Genomic DNA, 22,099 nt, shown 5'->3' with positions numbered 1-22,099 from the left:
GTTGGGGCGCGGGGGCTTGCCCTGCTCCGCTCGCCGGGCATTCCAGCTGGAGAGAAGGGTCAGGGCGTGGGGCTTGCCCCATTCCACCTGCCTGGGGCTCCTGCCAGGGAGTGGGGTGGGGATGCAGGGGCTTGCTCCATTCTGCCCGCCTAGGGCTCCTGCCAGGGACCGGGGTCGAGGTGCAGGGGCTTGCCCCGTTCCGCCCACCCGGGGCTCTTGCTGGGGAGCAGTGTGGAGGCGTGGGGGCTTGCCTGCTCCCCAGCTGGAATGCCAGACAGGCGGAGCAGGGCAAGCCCCCGCACCCCAACCCCGCTCCTGGGCAGGAGCACTTTGTGGGCGAAGCGGGGGGAGCCAAACAACGTTATAAGGGAACATTGCAGGACTTTATGTTCTCTAATAGGTCAGCAACCGAATAGCAAAAACACATTAACCAGGAAGATGTTAAGTGAGGAATTACTGTATTTCATTTAGTAAAAAGACAGTGATACAGATGCATGCTAGCCATTATATCATCAAATACAGAAACTTTCTGAGCACTGTGTGAAAATACAGATAATAATAATAGTAAGCAAGTTGGGTAATTGAAATAAGAAGACTATTGCATGACACATCTCACTTGCTTGGAAGAATGTTTTGTATTTCAGTACCCACAGGTCTCCTGAATATTCCTTGGTTATATTAAGAAATTCATAGATTCCAAAACAGAAGGGATCATTGTGAACATCTAATCTGACCTCCTGTTTAACACAAGCCATAGAACTTCCCCCAAAGTAATTCCTAGAGCAGATCCTTTACAAAAACATCTAATCTTTATTTAAAAATAGTCAGTGATGGAGTATCCACCATGACTCTTGAAAAATTGTTCCAGTGCTTCATTACTCTCACTGTCAAAAATGTATACCTTATTTCCTGTCTGAATTGGTCTAGCTGCAACTTCCAGCAGTGGGATCATTTTATACCTTTCTCTGTTAGATTGAAGAGTTGATTAGTACATATTTGTTTCCCCATGCAAGAAACTACCTATTAGGGGATTACAGTCATAGGTCAGCAGTACTTATATGAAAGACTTTGCACGTGTTATTTGTAACAGCAATGCTATTATATGTACTGTATATAAAGTATAAACATGGGAATACTGTGTTTCCTTTCTGTTCAAAGCATATACATTTTTGTTTTAATCTAACATGACTAAACTCACTGCATGCATTTCTTAAATTCCTTGAAATGCCTATTAGTTATAATCTAAATAATCATAACATACACAAAGTCCCTGCTCGTGCCATGAGCTTGCTATTACATAGAAAATTCTCAATGTTTAATGCCTATTACATAGCTTATATTTTATTCACTTTATCAAACCTACATTAATTCAAGGAATGATAGTATATTTGGATGTTAGTAGAGCCCACTCCCAAAAATCCAGGATTTAAATGGTGATTTGTGTGAATATAATCAAATGAAAATACTGTGATTTCTCAACTATGACTCTATGGTCAGCATGGGTAAAAGGTGACTTTTTAACCCTTCGCTGTTTGTGAAAGATGCCGGCCAGACAGCCCAAAGAGAATGAAGAATATGAATGGGCAACAGCAGTGAAAGCTTCTCCAACACTGTCCTCTCAATTTGCCTCAACCCTGATACCATCTTGAAGGTCTGCTCTACACTGCGGGGAAGGTCGATCTAAGATACACAACTTCAGCTATGAGAATAGCGTAGCTGAAGTCGACGTATCTTAGATCAACTTAGAATCACTTACTTCGCGTCCTCGCGGCGTGGGATTGACGGCCGCCGCTCCCCCATAGACTTTGCTTCTGCCTCTTGCCGAGCTGGAGTTCAGCAGTCAACGGGAAAGCGATTGGGGATCGATTTATCGTGTCTACACTACACGCGATAAATCGATCCCTGATAGATCGATCGCTACCCACCGATCCGGCAGGTAGTGTAGATGTACCCGAAGACTGGGAAGGTTAATTCAGTCTTCAAACCACTCAGTTCTTAGCCTCTCTTTTAAGACTTCCAGTAAGGATGAAAATTAGACTGGTGTCTTTGTAATATGGCTACCTGAAACCACAAACTCATGTCACATAAGAAATTGATAATATAACATATTTTGGTCACTAGTGATTTAGGTTGGATTTGAAGTTAGAAGAGATATTAGAAGTTAAAAGAGGCTTACAATTAAAAAAAAAAAAAGATTCAGGATCTTCTTATGCTCTCTGAAACCCAAAGGATAGTTTTTAGTTTATTGAACCTTGGACTTTCCGTGAAAGCCAAAATGATTTACAAGAAGAAAATCCATCTTTCTTCCACATTACAAAGGTCATGATAGCCCAGTAATTTTGTCATTCAAATCAGGATAAGATTGCTTATAAATCTTACAAGTGTAAGCAACCACTTTAACATTAATTGTTGCCTTTAAGAGTATTTAACCATGCCAACCTGCATTAAAACTCTGATTTAAAAGTACTTTCCAGTGATGCCACAACCTTCAATGGTCGAACACTTACCAACTGTGGCAGAGGCTGTTGACAGCAGAGATTTGCCCCACGATCCCCAAGCTCCCCATCCACTTCCTTTAGGAGAGGAGTCCAAATCCTACAGAAGAAAATATTAAGTCCACTGTCAGAAATGAATGTTACCCAAAGACAGGAGGAAAAACAACTAACACTAGAAAACAGAATCCAGCATGTAATAAATGATGACAGCAGGCAGAAAATATAATATAATTATGTTTGTGATTCAACACTAATGCCATCAGGGAATCTGTGGAAAGATAAACCCAAGAGAAGATACTGGCTTATATGCAATGGTGATGTTGCAGTGTTGCATTATTTTACGTACTGTCCTTTGAATTGCACTTTAAATTGAGGTTTCTGGTGAAAGCTTAAGCTTCTATGGCTGATGTGGAGAAGAAAATAGCTACGGTGCACAATCCTGCATTCCCTTTCTCAAGAAAATAATTTGTAACAGCTAAGATTATCGTAGTAGACTATTTTCAGTCTTTCACATTTTAATAAGGCTAAGAAACCAATAGCCTTGTTAGAACCTCTATATTACTTCTTTGTAACCTAGCTTCAATATGTACTGGACCTTTGGCCAGGAAAACAGGTTCATTAGAAAAGGTACATGTCTTATGAACTTGAACCTCTTCACCCATTTTCAAAGGGGCAGAGTAAATAATCTCTTTCCTCCAGTCCTTGGCCTACAATTCCTTGTTTGTAATTGATCAGACATCCTTTTAGTTTGCAATATAACATGAAGAAGCTGCAGAGTGTGCCCTGATTGGACATGGATTCTATTCTGCTGACATGAAAAAATAAAGTAAACAACTTTTGCTTTTACAGGTGTAACAAACATTATATCCACAAGCAATAGCAATATTGCACTAAAGTAAGCAGTTCTGTGCACTCAGCTGAAGTAGAAAAGAACCCTCAACAGCCAGGGATACTTTAATTTCAGATGTCTCACTGTTTTATTATGGCTAATTAACTAGAATTTTCGAAGTAGTGGGTAATAATAATATAAATAAATCAATAGTAATAATAACTGAAACATTTCAAGATTTTGTAAATGAGCTCTATGGAACATACAATAGAAATGTCATCTGATAATGGTTAAACAGATGGTGAATTGTGGCTATGACTACCAATTAGCTAAGAATAGCAAATACAGCTAGTTTAGGAAAACATCCTCTTGCTTTTGAGCTCGTGGTTTGTCCATCTGTTGTGTCTTATCTTTAAAGGGCCCTATTCAGCAAGCATTTAAAATGTGCTTAAGTCTCACTGAACTCAATGGGATTAAGCACATACCTAAATGCTTTGCTGCATAGGGTTAGACTGGCCTTAGACTGCCATCTCTTTGGGGAAGGGACTGTCATTATTATATGTTTGTACAGTTCTACAATGTGGCCCAAATCTGATTAAGGCCTCCAGGTGCTATCACAATGTAAATTTGAAAACAAACACAGTCCTAGGACATTGTATAGGATGCAAAGTCAAGAACTCAGAAATAAGGAAGCACCAATTTATAATTGCATATGTGACCCAATTCTGCCCACTTTTTGGTCCCTCCTGTGCACTGAATGAACCGGGGTGTGGGGGAAATTAAAGACGATCATAGTGCATACGCACAAGCGGGTCAAATTAATGTTACATGGGCAAATCGGATGTTTCCTAACTTTGGAGTGCTTCACTGCAACCTAAACAGTATTATTTTAACACAGATTTTTTTGTATGATTTCCTAGGTTTTTGTAAAAAATTGCCCACGATTATTTCATAGCAAGATTCTAGTGCAATGAATATATTATTTTTACAGCATCCTGTCCTTCGCACCAAGTGGGGAAACATGCTCATGATTCTGTCGTACAGAAAGCTAATTACCATCAAGGAAAGATTTTTGGAAGAAAGAGGCAAGATTACTTACTGGACTGCTTTGTTCATTCGGTGTCACTTCTGATCCAGGTTCAGGATCAAGGCTCACAGACTCACTGCAGTCAGTAGGTATGTTTTCAGTCACCTCTCCACTGGAAGGCTGATTTGCAATTACTTCTGCAGTCAAAGGATTTTCATTGATAACCATGTCCCCTTCTTGTCCATTACTAGTATTATGAGAAACTTGTCTCTGTTCATCTTGGAAAGACTTATGCAAGATCCCAGCTGTTTCACTGTCTTCTGCTGCATCATTAGCCAACACATCACTGCTAAGCATTGCCATTACTTCAGGTTTTCCTTCAGCAGATATTGCATCACTTGTGTCAGACATTTTTATTTCTGTTTAAAAAAAGCAAAGAAATTAGTATATTTATATTAGCTAATCAAAGTAATTTCAAATCCCATAAACTCTTAAATGACACAAAGGCACTGAAATAGACAGCCTTCAGTACCATCCAATTGCAGATACACAGCATACTAATAATGACATAGAAGACTACAGAAGTCTGTGTTGTAAATTTGCAGTGTTTCATCTATAGAAATCATCAGGGTTCATTTGTGATGGCTAGTTATAGCCCTTGATCTTGGAGGAACTCCCATTGATGTCAATGAGAGACGCAAGCAGAGATCAAGGAGAGGACATAGAGTCCATGTAATGAACACTGATTGCTTCATATAAAGAAATCTTGCAGACTTAAAACCCTATATAGCCTTGTCCCAGCCTTTTTCTTTTCTTCACATTATAGACTACTAGACTCTAAGGCCAGATGGACCATCATGATCATCTAGTTTGACCTCTTGCACATTGCCAGCCACAAAACCTCACCCACACACTCTTGTAGTAGGCCCATAGCCTTTGGCTGAGTTACTGAATTTCTGTTTGCTTGTTTAGCATTGGCTTCCGCTAGGTCCCTCCGATTATCTCACCAATGCATGTACAAGAAGAGCGGCCTCACTGTAACCCTTACCACCTGGAACAATGTTTCTAGTATCCGTCCTACATGCCATACATATTCTAATCTCATGTGAAAACTGAGATTTTTCTTTTCTACAGTCATTTTTTAAACTTTGAACCAGAACTATATTATTTAACTCTGTAAAGCATTTTCAAGTCCTATTTGTATGAAAGCTGCTATAAAACATGCATTTTGATGTATAAAATTGTGCTGTTCAATAGCTGTGGGGGTACACGCAGTCCATTCTTAAAAGTGTATTTTGTGACTCTTGCAGCTCTTGCAAATCCCACTTACAGTGGGTCTGATTCTGATTTCATTTGTACTGATGAAAACTAGGAGTAACTCTATTGAAGTCAATGGATTGATTCCAGCTCTTGTGGCCCCTTTACACTGTATGGTGCAGTGGGCCCTGGGGGGAATTTCTCTGAAATTCATTTAGTATTTGCAACCCTAAAGACCCCACAGGAGCATACTGCGGGCAGACCTGGGACAGAGACTGCCCAGACAGGTCTGATTGTTTAGCCTGGGTAATGCTAGGTAAAAGCAGGCACTGGGGCTGCTCTAACTTATACTGGGGACTACTCTGGTTCCCAAAGCAGCCTGGAATCCAAAAGACAAAAAGATGGTATACAGCCATCTTCGTGTGATATTCCTCCTGGACTGCACCTTCTCTGCTGCACCTTCTGAGAGGCTCAATGAGATGGGATCGGAATCAGGCATAGTGAGTGTAAGCATCTGATGCAAATGGAAAAGTTGAGGGAAAAACATTTAAAGAAAAACTGAAAAACTATTAAGAATTTAGAGCAGGATATATATGCAGATGGGAAAATATAGATGCATCTATTCAAACTCAGCTCTTTACTAATTATCTAAAGCCACAAGTGACATGACTTGACAATTGAGAAGTCTGTTTTACCTGCAAGGTTGCTGAGAACACAACCATATAAAGCACAACAGGGGAGAGAGCACTGGAATATAATTAATAGATTTTAAGGACAGACAGGAATACTCTGATCATCCAGTCTGACTGTATGTATAACTCAGTCCAGAGAACTTCACCCAGTAATTTTGGTAGTGAAGAGAACTGTTCTTACTACGTAAGTGAACACTATTGAAATTTAGCAGTTTGTAATATCAGCTGCTGCAGAGAAATTATCTGAATGTAGGTCTTGAAAGACAAATGAAGGAGAACTGCTTTTCAGATATATTGGACTTGATTCTTCTCTCATACCAGTTTTACACAAATGTAGGAACTTTAACTCCCATGGAGTTACTTCAGATTTACAATGACAGTGAGTTTCAAATATGAATAGATACCTGTCAAGTGTACAGTTTTAGTAGATAAAGTCCTCATTTTAGGCCCAAATGTACTTCTGTCCCATACAAATCTGGTGCTCTCTCATGTTTTTAATGTTTTTTTCCCTTTGACATTTCTAATACCAGTAATTAAAGTGACAGAAAATTTTACATGCAATAAATAAGTGAACCCCACATTCAAGCTTTTTCTGGTATATGAAGTTGGTTATATCACTTAGGAATATAGTTCATTTTAACTGTTGGTAACTCGCACTTTGGGTTTTGGCTACTTGAATTCTATGTAGACATATTTGTAATGACAGAATATACAAAGAAACTTGATTGATATGATTGAAGCAGAACTGGCTGGATTCTGATTTTGCTTACACTGATGTAAATTAGGAGTAGCTTAACTGAAGAGTTAAACTGGTAGAAAACCAGAGAGGAGAGTTAATCCCTATATATCTGAAATTAAAACTTTTTCCTTCAATTTTCAGTTAATTTTTGTTAACATTAGCTCATTTTCAGTCCTTTATAGTCTCATAGGAAATAGCAACATTTTACGTTAAAATCATGTGATGATTGTAAGTTAATGAAATTGCATGTATGCAGAAAAATATATAGGTAGATTGGAGTCTGATCCTGTGAGACGAGTGAGATATGAGGGCTCTAAGCAGTTTGAAAGATCACATCCTAAGAAGTACAGAGGACATCACTCAAGTGGTTCCATTCTTTTCTCTCCAAAAGGCCCCAGAGAGTGTTTTGGGGGAATTGTTCATTTGTCCTGAAGGATCTCTTGTCAGAACTGCCATAGAGATTTATTTTCATCTCCTTTCCTGTTAAGAGGTGAATGTAAGGCCATTGGGGAGAGAGATGATTTGGGCTCCAGTGACATTGGCATGCAGACTCTAGGTTTCATTTTCATCAGTCCCACATGATAGTTTCCAGACCAACTGATTAAGAATTGGATGAGAAGGTGCTGTCAGAAGCTTAATACGAATGAAACAGTGGTCATGTTAGTGCATTGGGTTGGGGAGAAAACTTGAAGGCAGGTCAGGGCATGGTTTCAGCAGCCATTAGTTTTTCAGCAGGCATTCATTACTGAGATGGCTTCTCCACAATTTGTTCAAGGTGTTTGCTATTTGGATGGTGTTTTAGGACTCTGTGTCCCTAGAATTTCAAGTGGTTTCAGTAGCTCTCTATTCTGAAACTCACATCTACAGATGGTTGGACAGAGCCCAGATTTGTTGGTTTTTGTTGAGGGTGCAGTATGCTTGTTTGGGGCAGGGTTGTCATTTTTTGTTTGTTATACATTTAAAGATGTATACATTGTTATACATTACACTTCCCTTTCACTTCACTGAATTATTTTCCTCCTCCAGTTGTGCTCATGCTGAAAAAGACAACAAACAACTGGTACAGTTGTTTTCAGTAGCACTTTACCTGCTGTGTAATGCAGCTTTTAACTTGCACTTCTTACTAAATTAGTAACATGGGAGACAATTAACATTTCTGACTCTGATTCTTTGTAACCAGAGAAAGTTATTAATTCCTTAATCTGGTCTCTCTGACTGATCCAGAAAAAATTACAGCTTTGTATACATTAGACCAGGGATCGGCAATCTTTGGCAGACGGCCCGTCAGGGTAAGCCCCCTGGCGGGCCGGGCTGGTTTGTTTACCTGCCGCATCCATAGGTGCGGCTAATCACGGTTCCCACTGGCAGGAAGCGGCGCGGGCCAGTGGGAGCTGCGAGCGGCCAAACCTGCGGACGCGGCAGATAAACAAACCAGCCTGGCCCGCCAGGGGGCTTACTCTGGTTGGCCATGTGCCAAAGGTTGCCAATCCCTGCATTAGCCTTCTTTTCTTAAAATTTCACATTATTGCTTCCACTTGTGGAGCAATAGAGTGTGCTGGGGCAGAATGACTACCAGCATTTTAATAGCCATGTCATCTACTCCTGATCTGAACAGGAACTACACAGGAGTTAGGAATGGAAATAAAAACAAAAAACAAAAAACCATCCAGTGTAGAGAAGTTTTGTGAATGCTGTGCAGATTGTATAATGAACATCCACGAGGGGAAAGGAGTGAATATTCAGCAATTACTGCACCTGAGAAAGGAGTGGCCATGGCAGAGTCCAAAGGGTGTACTGTACAGGGATCATAGTTATCTATTGGTTGAGCACCAACAGTATGCCTGGCACTGCACACACAAGACATGATTCCTGTTCCCAGGAGCTTTTAGTCTTCACCTTGAATGGTCACTTAGGGTATGTCTATACTACAATTAAACACCCATGGCTGGCCTGTGTCAGCTGATTCGGGCTCCCAGGACTCAGGCTAAGGGGCTGTTTAATTGAGATATACACATTCTGGGGGACATTCCCCCATTGCAAGGTCTCTGATCCTAATGTCTACGCTGCAATTAAACATCCCTGTGAGCCAATGCCCCATGAATCCAAGTCAGCTGACACAGAACAGCCATTAGTTTTTAATTGCAGTATAGACATACCCTTAGAATGTGCATTAATTATTTACGCTAAACAATCTGTTCCACCTTATATTCAGCTGTGACACTCTGAGAACCTTTTGCAGACTTGAGGAAGAGCTCTTTGTAGGGGGGAGGGATAGCTCAGTGGTTTGAGCATTGGCCTGCTAAACCCAGGGTTGTGAGTTCAATCCTTGAGGGGGCCACTTAAGGATCTGGGGCAAAAACAGTACTTGGTCCTGCTAGTGAAGGCAGGGGGCTGGACTTGATGACCTTTCAAGGTCCCTTCCAGTTCTAGGAGATGGGATATCTCCATTAATTTATTTATTTATTATCAAAGCTTGTCACTTTCACCAACAGAACTTGGTCCAATAAAAGATATTACCTCACCCACCTCGTTTCTCAAAAATGGTGTGGCTTATTAAAGTTTGTATTCAAAGCTACAATTACAGCAATACTGGAGGTGATAATTCAAATCCTGTTCAGTGAATTTAGGAGTCTGAACTGTATTGTTTATCCAATTTTCAATGTTGCATCCTTGGGGCAGGGATTGAGTCTTCCTCTGTGTCTGTACAGTTCCATGAATACCCTTGACAGTCAATAAACAACAAGCACTTGGTGACATTTTAAGTATTTGTTTATATTGTTATTTACTTATCTTCGGAAAAATGCATTTACAACTCACACTGGTTACATTTATCACAGCGTTAGCAATGTTTGCCATTATGAGTATAGCAAATACCATAAATGCTGAAGTACGGATACATTCTTTCTAGGTTTTAATGGTGTTCACTGGCTGATGATTCTGGTGGCATTACATGATGAGAAATAGTTTGTTTCTAGTTAAAGGCCAGATTCTATCAAGAGATATTTGCACGCAACTTCCATTGAATTCAGTGGAATTATGTGCATGTACATGATGGCATAATTTAGCACTAATAGCTTAATTATGGGCCTAATCCAGCAAAGATTTATATACGCTTATAAATTTGAGTGATATGTACATAAATAAGACTTTACAGGATTGGATCCTATATTTGGAAACTCACCCAAGTTCATCATAAATGAGTGCAATTGGTCAGTTAAACCCCTTCCCCAATGAGCTAGGTAGGTATACAGCATTCTACTAGACATGGTCTAAAAACAGTTTGCAGAATGAAAGGAAACAGAAACAGCAATGAAAATCCCTGTTTCAACCTAGCATAATGTGTAATTCAGGTGGTCATGCATATGATCCTACAAAAAAGTACCCTACATTCACATTAAAAAGTAATTGAATCATGTAACTCCTCTGTATCTAAACTAAGTACATGGAACTATTCTTCTGTAGGTTTCAAGAAGGAAGATTCAGGGCCATGTTCACACATGCTGTAAGTGGACACATCTCTGTTGATGTTAGTGGAGCTGCATACACTTATACCAGTTTGAAGTTTACAATCCAGTGTAAAGTTAGGAAAAGCTACACGAAGCTGTAAGAAAACAAAGAGAGCTCCATAGTTGAGTGCATCCCAAATACTATCTCTCCCGTTTCCTTGCAGCTGCTGCTACCCTAAAAGCCACACCACACTTTAAAAAGAACACTTTCAGTACCAAGTAGGTTAGTAGTTCATCTCTGGGATTAGCGTGCCCCCTGTTGGATTCCAGTTTTACATGCATAGTTCAGAATTCCTCAAAAGCAAAGATGAAAACACAACTGCAGAGAGACATTTCAAAATAAATCTCAGTGTGCATCGGCGCAGGGTATTTTGTAAATGGTCAGGTATAGGCATGTTTTTAAGCAGCAGCTGTTTCCCCTTTTGTTAGGTTCCTTAATTAATTGTACACTTGATCTTGATGGGATTCTAAAGAACCCCATGGAAATATCAACTGCAGGGGAGAAGTGGTGGAATGATATTTGGGGACGACGGGGCGGCTCCTATTTCAGTGAAATGTGCCACGAAGCCTGGAAAGCAACCCGCTGGAAGGATTTGCTATTATTAACCCAGCTCTACCCCGTGTCCCGCTCTCAGGGCACCAGGCAGGAGCGGCAAGAACTCTGGTCCGCTGAAAGCCAGTGGGGTCGAGTTTCCCGCGGGACAGGAAAGTTCCTTTGAAATCTCTTTAGACAGTCTCAGAAGTGAGGGAAGAAGGGAAAATCGTTTAGTTCCTTACCGCTTCGCAGCTGAGCTGTGCCTGGGCCGACGCGCCCCCCGCTCCTTCCTCGTCCCCGCCCCGCCACGTCGGCAGGCACTGGGACAGGGAGGAGGAGGAAGCCGGGCAGCTGCTGGCCGGCGGAGGGAGGGCTCTGGCTCTGCCTTGCAGTCACCCTGGAGCTGCTGCCTAATGCAAAGGGCTTGCTCGAGCTTTCCAAGCCTCGCTCAAACCAGCACAGGCTCGTGGGCTGGACCCGGACAGGACGGCGCGGTTTGCAGCGGCTGAAGAACGCGCGGATGTAGGGGCTGGTCTAGCCCAGGGCCCGCAGCCTCGCGCACAGTGACTCCCCTGGCCTGGGGGTGCGGCGGGGTCTCCCGCCCCCCGGGCTTTAAGCTTCTCCGAGCCGAAATCAGTCATTTGTATTGGAACAGCCCTTAACATAAGCTAGCCACGCCCCTCTGTTTGTCTGGCCCTGATACTTTTTGTGCAATTGCCTCAGTGATTCCCCCCCTCCATTCTGTCTTTCTTCTGTGCCTCTAACGCTGACCGACAGATTGAGGGAGATTATTAAACGATGAACGACGAGATTTTCCAAGCCGCTCCTTGTCATGGGAATTGGGCACCCAAATCCTGGAGGCAGCTTTGAAAATCTCAGCCTGAATCAATCTAGTGTGGACAAGCCCACAGTTGCGAGTCTTGCGACTTAAATACACCAACATTGGAGGAGCTATTGCCCTGCTATCCCAATGCATTACAACTACTGTGATCTAATTTGATCACTTTCACGATTTATCAGCTCTCTTTTTTGGAAGGTTTCGTTATATAACTTTAGGCACCTAAAAAACAAAACAGAACCACCAAGTCTCATTCCTTTCAGGAGGAGAGGACTGTCCCCTTTGGGGGACGGGGGAAGTCATTTCAAAGTGATTAGCCTCTGTGCCTCTGAGGAGGAAGGATATTGCAGTGAGTGTTTTTATCTAAAAGGAAGGAGTCACGACCTGAACTCTGCACATAAGGGCAGTGTAGCAGCAGGCAAGAAGACAAAATGGAGAGAAAGGTGAAGGGGAGGGGGGAAGTTTAGCTAGGGTTCATTGGCAGAAGTGATGTAAGGGAGAGTGGTGAGAATTGTGAGAAGAAATGCAGGCATAGGTAGAATGATAATTTATGTCAGGGTTTTGTTACATAACAATATAAAATGTAAGGCCCAAAGATCTTCCCTCAGATATGTGCATTCAGCTTCTATTGATATTAACTTGTGTTATAGGCTTGTAACTCAGAGGAAAAAAGCAAAGGCTTGAACTGAGGGGGAATCAGGCTAACACAGTTCTCCTTGTTAAAACAAATGGATTTATCACAGTGTATGTTTCTGGTACTTTGAGACTAACTGTACCAAAATGTAAAAATAAATAAATAGCCATGTTAACAAGCTGTTTTTCATAGCGGTCATTACGTTTTAATGTTTATGCTGGCACGATGTTACATGACAGGACTGTGTAGGTCATGATATGCCACCAAAATATAGTGTGTATCGATGCCCTCCTCCAACAGGGCCAAATGTATACTTGACAATATTTTCAATTATTATATTGTTATAGATATATCTATAGATTTGTTTGTGGTAGCACCTCTAAGCCCCAGTTAATTATTAAATTCCTTGTAGAAAATTGAATTTAAAGTGAGAAGGAGAAACGTGTGGAAGCCTTGTGGAGCAGGGGACACAATGGAGTTATGACAAAGTAAGAGCTGGGAAATAGCTTCTGTCAGACTGATTAATTCTCATAGTTTTTTATTGAGGCAGTGATGACACCCTCATACAGTATCAGCTGTATACCACTGGAAAATTACACAATAGTAGCTAAATGCATCATCTTTCTGTATCAAAGAAAATTGGTAGATTGCAATTTCTTGCTTTTTATTTCTGATCCTTCAGTGAAATAACTGTGACTACCTATGTGCATAAAGTTAAGTATGTGGAGTACGTGCAGGAGTATTTGCAGTATAATACATGAGTATTTGCAAGGCCAGGAGCCCTAGTTACTTTTTTCAATCTCTGCATTGAGTAAATCAGGAAGTTAAAAAAAAATTCAGAATTGTTCATACTAATTTCCAGTAAGTTACTGTTCACTTTGGGTACCAACAATGTTGTGAAACAAGTTCTGCATCATCTTTTGACTAGGGCCTGGTCTACACTACGACTTTAATTTGGATTTAGCCGCATTAAATCGAATTAACCCTGCACCCGTCCACACAACGAAGCCATTTAATTAGAAATAAAGGGCTCTTTAAATTGATTTCTGTACTCCACCCCGACCAGCGGAGTAGCGCCAAAATCGATTTTATCATTTCGAATTAGGGTTAGTGTGGCCGCAATTCAATGGTATTGGCCTCCGGGAGCTATCCCACAGTGCTGTCCCACATTGTGACCGCTCTGGACAGCAATCTGAACTCGGATGCACTGGCCAGGTAGACAGGAAAAGCCCCGCGAACATTTGAATTTCATTTCCTGTTTGCCCAGCGTGGAGAGCACAGGTGACCACAGATAGCTCATCAGCACAGGTAACCATGCAGGCTGATAATCGAAAAAGAGCACCAGCATGGACCATACGGGAGGTACTGGATATGATTGCTATATGGGGAGAGGATTCAGTGCTAGCAGAACTTCGTTCAAAAAGACAAAATGCAAAAACTTTTGAAAAAAATCTCCAAGGGCATGATGGAGAGAGGCCACAATAGGGACTCAGATCAGTGCCGCGTGAAAGTCAAGGAACTCAGACTAGCCTATCAAAAAACAAAGGAGGCAAACGGTCACTCTGGGTCAGAACCGCGGACATGCCGCTTCTATGACAAGCTGCATGCAGTTCTGGGGGGGGGGGCCGCCACCACTACCCCACCTCTGACCGTGGATTCCGAGGGGGGGGATCATCTCATCAGCTACACTTGAGGATTCTGCGGACGGGGAAGAGGAGGAGGAGGAGGATGAGCTTGCAGAGAGCACCCAGCACTCCGTTCTCCCCAACAGCCAGGATCTTTTTCTCAGCCTGACTGAAGTACCCTCCCAACCCAGTATCCAAGACCAGGACTGCATGGAAGGGACCTCAGGTGAGTTTACCTTTTAAAATATAAAACTTGTTTTAAAAGCAAGGGTTTTTAATGATTACTTTGCCCTGAGGACTTGGGATGCATTCGCAGCCAGTACAGCTACTGGAAAAGTCTGTTAACGTGTCTGGGGATGGAGCGGAAATCCTCCAGGGACATCTCCATGAAGCTCTCCTGGAGGTACTCCAAAAGCCTTGCCACAAGGTTTCTGGGCAGTGCAGCCTTATTCCGTCCTCCCTGGTAGGACACTTGACCGCGCCATGCTTGCAGGAAGTAATCTGGTATCATTGCATGACAAAGCCTGGCAGCGTATGGTCCCGGTGTTTGCTGGCATTCAAGCAACATCCGTTCTTTATCTTGCTGTGTAATCCTCAGGAGAGTGATATCGCTCATGGTAACCTGGTTGAAATACGGGAATTTAATTAAGGGGACAGAGGTGGCAGTTCCTACTGGGCTGTTTGCCTGTGGCTGAAAAAGAAATCCTTCCCTGCAGTTAGCCAAGTGCGTGGGGTGGGGGAGGGGGAATTGGCCCAGAGTTTTTCGCGTTTGGCTAGCAGGGATCTTCCCTGATACCAGCCATGCGGTGGGGGGAGGTATAAAGCGATCATCCAGAGAATTGGATGGGGGGTGGTTAGTTTGTTTTCTTCTGCTGAATGTTAACAGGAAAACCGCAGCACTCAATGGGCTTTGCTTGGTATGTGGGAAAGGAGGGCACAGAAGCCGAAAGACAATGGCTTACCATGGCCGCATGCAAGCCGAATTCTGTTGCCCGGATCTGCGTCTGTGATCTCTAGCAGCAAAGCCACAGGCACTCAATATTAAGAGGCAAAATGCGACCTTGCACAGAAATCACATGTGCTATGTAATGTGAATAGTGTTGGTCACCGTGAAAGAGTATAAGCATTGTTCTGCAAAATGTATCTTTTTAAAAAATTCTCTCCTTTTTTCCCTCCCTCCAGCAGCTGCAAATTCTTCAAGCCTCCCTCCCGAAGGCTATCACAGATAAGGCGTCGGAAAAAGACGACACGAGACCAGATGTTCGCAGAAATCATGGAATCCACCCGCAGTGACAGAGCTCATCTGAATGAGTGCAAGGACACGGTTTCAAAGTATAGGAAAGAAGACAGTGAACGTGAGGACAGGAAGGACCAACGTGAGGACAGGAGGGACGCTCGAGATGAGAGGTGGCGGCAGGAAGATCAGAGGAGGCAGGATGCAATGCTGGGGCTGCTGCGTGAGCAAACAGACATGCTCCGGCATCTAGTGGAGCTTCAGGAACAGCAGCAGGAAAACAGAGTGCCGCTACAGCCCCTGTATAACCCCCCTCCCCATGTTCTTTATCCTCCTCACCCAGACGTGTAAGAACGTGGGGGGAGGCTCCGTACACCTTCCCATTCCACCCCAGTGGACAGCCCATGCAAAAGGCTGTCATTTTTTTTAACCTTTTTTTAGTGGCCTTTTCCTTCCCGCCGATCCTCCTCCCAAACCCCACCCGGGTTCCCTCCCTCTTTTTATAATGTATTAATAAAGAATAAATGATTTTTAAATGATAGTGACTTTATTTGGTTTGAAAGCAAGCTGGGGGAAGGGGGAGGGTGGGTTCCTTACAGAGAATGAGTCAATAAAGGGGGCGGGTTTTCATGAAGGAGAAACAAACAGATATTTCACACTGTAGCCTGGCCAGTCATGAAACTGGTTTTCAAAGCTTCTCTGATGCACAGCGCTTCCTGGTGTGCTCTTCTAATCGCCCTGGTGTCTGGCTGTGCGTAATCAGCAGCCAGGTGATTTGCCTCAGCCTCTGACCCCACCATAAAGGTCTCGCCCTTACTTTCACAGAGATTGTGGAGCACACAGCAAGCAGAAATAACAATGGGGAGATTGGTTTGGCTGAGGTCTGAGCGAGTCAGTAACGATCGCCAGCGACCTTTTAAACGTCCAAATGCACATTCTACCACCATTCTGCACTTGCTCAGCCTGTAGTTGAACAGCTCCTGACTCCTGTCCAGGCTGCCTGTGTATGGCTTCATGAGCCCTGGCATTAAGGGGTAGGCTGGGTCCCCAAGAATAACTATTGGCATTTCAACATCCCCAATGGTTATTTTCTGGTCCGGAAAGTAAGTCCCTTGCTGCAGCCCTTTAAACAGAGTAGTGTTCCTGAAGACGCGAGTGTCATGAACCCTTCCCGGCCAGCCCACGTTGATGTTGGTGAAACGTCCCTTGTGATCCACAAGTGCTTGCAGCACCATTGAAAAGTACCCCTTGCGGTTTATGTACTGGGTACTCTGGTGCTCCGGTGCCAAGATAGGGATATGGGTTCCATCTATCGCCCCACCACAGTTAGGGAATCCCATTGCAGCAAAGCCATCCACTATGGCCTGCACATTTCCCAGAGTCACTACCTTTCGTAGCAGCACCTGAGTGATTGCTTTGGCTACTTGCATCACAGCAGCCCCCACAGTAGATTTGCCCACTCCAAATTGATTCCTGACTGACCGGTAGCTGTCTGGCGTTGCAACTTCCACAGGGCTATTGCCACTCGCTTCTCAACTGTGAGGGCTGCTCTCATCTTGGTATTCTGGCGCTTCAGGGCAGGGGACAGCAAGTCACAAAGTTCCATGGAAGTGCCCTTACGCATGCAAAAGTTCTGCAGCCACTGGGAATCATCCCACACCTGCAACACTATGCGGTCCCACCAGTCTGTGCTTGTTTCCCTTGCCCAGAATCGGCATTCCATGGATAGAACCTGCCCCATTAACAACATGATCTCCAAAGCACTGGGGCCTGCGGTTTGACAGAATTCCGTGTCCATGTCCGTGTCCGTGTCCATGTCCTCATCACGCTTGTCGCTGCGTTGCCGCTGCCGCTGCCTCCTCGCCTCGTTTTTCTGGTCCTGGCTCAGCATAAACTCCACGAGAATGTGCGAGGTGTTTACAATGTTCATGACTGCTGTCTTGAGCTGAGCGGGCTCCATGCTTGCCGTGTTATGGAGTCTGCAGTGTTCACCCAGGAAAAAAGGCGCGAAATGGTTGTCTGCCATCCGTTGCTTTCATGCAGGGAAGGAGGGAGGGAGGGAAGGGTGAGGCTGTACCCAGAACCACCTGCGACAATGTTTTTTGTCCCATCAGGCACTAGGATCTCAACCCAGAATTCCAATGGGCGGGGGAGACTGCGGGAACTATGGGATAGCTATGGGATAGCTACCCACAGTGCAACGCTCCAGAAATCGACGCTAGCCCCGGAACATGGACGCACACCACCGAATTAATGTGCTTAGTGTGGCCGCATACATTCGACTTTATACAATCTGTTTCCAAAATTCGAATTAGATAAATTCGGATTAATCCCGTAGTGTAGACATACCCTAAGAGAACATTGATTGCAGGCTCTTGCCAAACAACTTGTGGTTCTTGTCTCCTTATTCCTCCACTTCCTTCCTCACTTTATTGTAAGGCAGGACTCATCAGTTTCATTCTATGGAAAGTCAGTGTGTAGATTCATCATAGCTTTTTGCCACTAGTGTTGTTCTTCCTCTGCTGGAGAAAAAGAAAAATAGTTACTCTTGTGTAGTGTTGCTTTAGGAGCATAAGGATATATGTTATGATTTATTAAGGAATTTCACTAGCAGAAAAGAATCTCAGTACTCCTAAATAAGTTGTGGTGCTCATAAAAGCATCATTAAAACCAGACAACTTTTCAATAAATTTATCAAGGAAAGCACTCTGCAGTTCCCATTTTAAGGTAGGTGAGACCAGAATAAATATTGAGTAAATATATTTCCAGGGCATTTTAATAAGGATAAAAATCAGTGCAGACCAATGATTACCACCAATATATTTTATATGATTTTATTGATTTTTGACATAGTATATATTGACAATGAAATCTTGAAAAACACAGAGGCTTGTCCTCTGCTTTGTAGTGGAATTGTAAAAAACACACACAAACACACACCAAACAAAAACAAAACAAAAACAAAAAAAAACCCCACTCTTTTGACTTGAGCTGAAGGGGATAAGGGAAGCTCAGTAACTGGAGATCTATTTTACTCTTGATGGATGGTGGAGTTTTGTACAGACAATGAAGCTGGTGTTAGTGTGTCAGTTTTACAAACTCTGTAGAAGCCTGTGCATGGATCAGAAACGTACAAACATATAGCATAAACATATAAAGTAATAACGTTTTTAGCTAGGATGAATGTGTATTGGAAATGAATAAGCCTATGATACATGTCCTACTGTTAAGTGTAATGATTAACTATCTTCTTAAGCATAGAGATTTCTTTAACTGAATTTATTTTTCTCGTAGTTATGGTTTTAAATTTTGTTTTTGCATTTATCTCACTTTGGCTGATAAAAATACAGTAGTTAATTCCACTTATTGTTTCTCATGAATTAGTACAATGCTGAAATGTCTGGGTTGCAAACACTGGATAGGAATATTTAGTTCTTTCAAGAACAGTTCACACAGAAAATTAATTGTAAACAAAGTCATGGAAACATTTCTTTTGGTCTCAGGTTTAATAAAAGTTTGTTCTATATCTAAATTTGGGGACAGATTTGACCTGAGTGTCTCTTTAAATGTGCACTTTATGGTTTCTAGGAATGGTACCTGCTCTTTAAGAAATGAATGAATTCAGTGCTGCAACAGTTTTTTAAAAATGTTGAGATGGTACTAGGTGCATTAGTCCTGCTCCTGCCCTCAGTGGGACATAACAAGGTAGTTCTGATTTGGGAGGACATACACCCCATACTCATGCTCCAGAAGATGGTTGCACCTATGATTGAGCATGGTGAAGTATAATGGTTAAGAGTGCATTAGCACTAATGAGATTGTGCTTGTTTTGCTTTTCTAATTCATACTTTTATTTTTAATATATTAATCAGATAATATATAGGCATGAGTACAGAATTCAAACAGTGTCAATGGCCAGCCAGTTTGGCCGTATAATCAAAGGGCTACCCCATTATAACCACTCTGCTATATGACAGTCCCCTTCAGATTAAACAAAGTGTATTATGCACCATGTTCACTAGGGCAATAGGCATTTTATAGCCAGACTGTTGGACTTTGCCCACCTCCTGAAGTTTATCAGAGAGCCCAGTCTTTACAGCTGACCATAATTGCCATGACAAAGGATAGATGAAGTGGTTTGGATATAGCTGGTTCCTGGGCCATTTAGAGTTGTGCAGATACACAACACTGTATGGTTTTTTTTTTTTTTTGAAGCATTAAGTGAACATTTTTGCTTATTTCATTTTTGTATATTTTGACTGCACAGCTTTTTGAAGCACATTGGCACAACAGTGGAGGGCAGGGAGTTATCACAGTGCTTGTCCATATTATGTTGTGTTTTCACCTGTATTATTTTGCTCCTCCTTTTCCTGACACCAGGTGTCAAGGCTGATTCCCTACTCTGGCACTTCAAGGGCAGAAGTTAAAAAAATTAATACTTGCCACTTCAGGCTTGTATTAAACCCTCAAGGTTACAGCTTTTCTCTGACCTTCGCTTGGTAAACACTGCCATCACCCAAGGGAAAAACTGCCTCTTGCAAATCCTGGAAAAACTCACTTGGGAAGTTTTCCCTAAGACACCTCGGCTTTTCCACCCCTCCCTCGGGGAAGCTGAGAAAGGAAACAAACAAAAGGGAAACCCAGCTGTTGCCACTAGCTACTTCTGTACCTCCATATAATGCTGTCCTCGGGAGCCAAAAAGTCTTACTGTGTTATAGGTGAAACCGGGTTATATTGAACTTACTTTGATCCACTGGAGTGTGCAGCCCTGCCCCCCCGGAGCACTGCTTTACCGCGTTATATCCAAATTCATGTTATATCGGGTCGTGTTATATCAAGGTAGTGGTGTAATTAAAAAACATATGCACAGACCTTTTAAGATACAAAACCAATCAGGTTCTTAAAAAAAGTAAATTCTATTAAAATAAACAAACAAATCTGGAACTTAGGCTTTTGCTAGATTTTGAACGAACAATTCCAAAAATTAAGCATCCAAAATAGCTTTTTGGGGGGTTCAGCTTAAAGGTTACAAGCAAACAAAAGCCTCTGGGGTTAGCACAGAGGAGTCCACAAGCCTAACAGAAAATAAAAGAAATAAACCTAATCACATCTATCTAAACATTCCCTGTCCCAATGAATTCTTCTAGGTATGGATGATGAATTTTCATACCTGGTCCAAACTTTACATAGCTTTCCAGCTGCCCCGTCTCTTCAGCCTAGAGAGAACAACAGAGAGACAAAGGGAAAGCTTTTTTCCCATTTAAAAAAGTTCTAGCCTTCCCATTGGCTCTTTTGGTCAGGTGCCCACTCCCTTTTCTTTACCTGAAGGACTTTTTAACCCTTTACAGGTAAATCAAGCAGCCATCAAGAGGGACTTCATAGCTAACTGGCTGGCTGGGTGTCCATAAAAGGGAGCCTTCCCCCCTTCATTTATCAGACCAGGCTTGACTTAAATTTCAGAAATAAAACATGACATGACTAATGCTGTTTAAGACAAAACCAGTCATTTTTAAGGTTGTTTCTTTGGCTTCCTGGGCTATACCAGTGTAGGGTGACCTGATGTCCCGATTTTATAGAGACAGTCCCAATATTTGGGACTTTTTTCTTACATAGGTTCCTATTACCCTCCACCCCCTGTCCCGATTTTTACACTTACTATCTGGTCACCCTATACCAATGTTGCATCATGAGTCATTATGTCATTTCATTGTGTTGTGGCACCCTAAACTAGAAGGATGTGGAAAAAGCCCATTGATTTCAGTGGGATGACTTGCTAAGTAAGTGCTAGTCTATATGAGTTAGGGTGGTAGAACTAGTCTCTGAATTAGATCTCAAGGAAAGGAAAGTTCTCAGGGACTGTTTTTGATGGTGTTATGGAATTTTTAAAATTAAGATATTGTTATCACAAATCATCAAGTGGCACTGTCTTACAAGTCATAGTCTTACAGGTTTTTGTTGTTGGTGGTTTTAGCATGCAAGAAGTGTATAATCTTTGAAGAAAAGCTGTGTTCTTATGTAATCCATGCCTGCTGGGAATGGTGCTCTGTCCCCGTCTAGTGACACCTAGACCACTTAGCGATTAATGAGTCTGCTACATTCTTAATTAAAAGACAGGTGGCTTTTACCTCACACAGTAAAGGCTCATGCATTTACCTCCAGAGATCCCAGGTTCAATCCTGCTTGCTGACAGACCCTGGCTGTCAGAGTTACAATTAATTTTGTCATATAGGTTCTTGATGGGAGCTGTGAAAAACAGCATGAGAGTTTGTTCTTTGCCTTAATTTCTCCAACAGAGTCACTTTCTTGTTTAGAGTTGCTTTGTTGGAACTGGGCATGTGAGCGTGTGCTTAGATTTCAGAAAAATGGGTTTTCCTGTATGCTGTTTGTGACCACTTCTGTTCATGGACTGTTGTGTATCATGTAAATAAACTAGTTATACTTAAAATCTACACAGACTCCATGTCATTGATTATTCCTCCAATAGGAAGCTGACTTGCAGGGCCTCAACATCTGCTACCACTTGACAGAGCAGTGACAATATAATAATAGACCTATTTTTATCTTGACTTCAATGTAGCTACCACTGTGATGCCTTTAAAGTAAAAGATTTATCATTCTTCCTTTCAGACCAAAATGCAATTTAAATGTTACAAAAAGTACTTTTAGAAACCATTTTATGACAGGAACT

The 22,099-nt window shown here is 42.3% G+C and overlaps 1 protein-coding gene and 1 long non-coding RNA gene across 3 annotated transcripts in view; both read right to left on the bottom strand.

Moving 5' to 3' along the window:
- The window catches only part of FAM114A1 (family with sequence similarity 114 member A1), a 57,095-nt gene extending 45,403 nt beyond the window's left edge, over positions 1-11,692 (bottom strand). For both annotated transcript variants that reach the window (XM_054030397.1, XM_054030398.1), the window contains exons 1-3: positions 11,323-11,692; positions 4,424-4,770; positions 2,508-2,595 (exon numbers count right to left, since the gene is read on the bottom strand). In XM_054030397.1, the coding sequence (XP_053886372.1) occupies positions 2,508-2,595; positions 4,424-4,762 (427 nt within the window). In that variant the 5' untranslated portion in view covers positions 4,763-4,770; positions 11,323-11,692. The remainder of the gene's footprint in view (positions 1-2,507; positions 2,596-4,423; positions 4,771-11,322) is intronic.
- Positions 11,693-13,296: 1,604 nt separating this feature from the next.
- Positions 13,297-20,622, bottom strand: LOC128838318 (uncharacterized). Its single transcript, XR_008445154.1, has 3 exons — positions 20,582-20,622; positions 17,761-17,933; positions 13,297-14,799 (listed from the first exon to the last, which is right to left on the bottom strand). It is a non-coding gene; the product is annotated as an uncharacterized LOC128838318 (long non-coding RNA).
- Between the last annotated feature and the right edge of the window lie 1,477 nt (positions 20,623-22,099).

This window comes from Malaclemys terrapin, chromosome 5 (assembly GCF_027887155.1).
Source record: "Malaclemys terrapin pileata isolate rMalTer1 chromosome 5, rMalTer1.hap1, whole genome shotgun sequence".
NCBI lineage: Eukaryota > Metazoa > Chordata > Testudines > Emydidae > Malaclemys > Malaclemys terrapin.
Note: the sequence above shows the minus strand (reverse complement) of the source record. Positions and strands in the feature narration are given on the sequence as shown.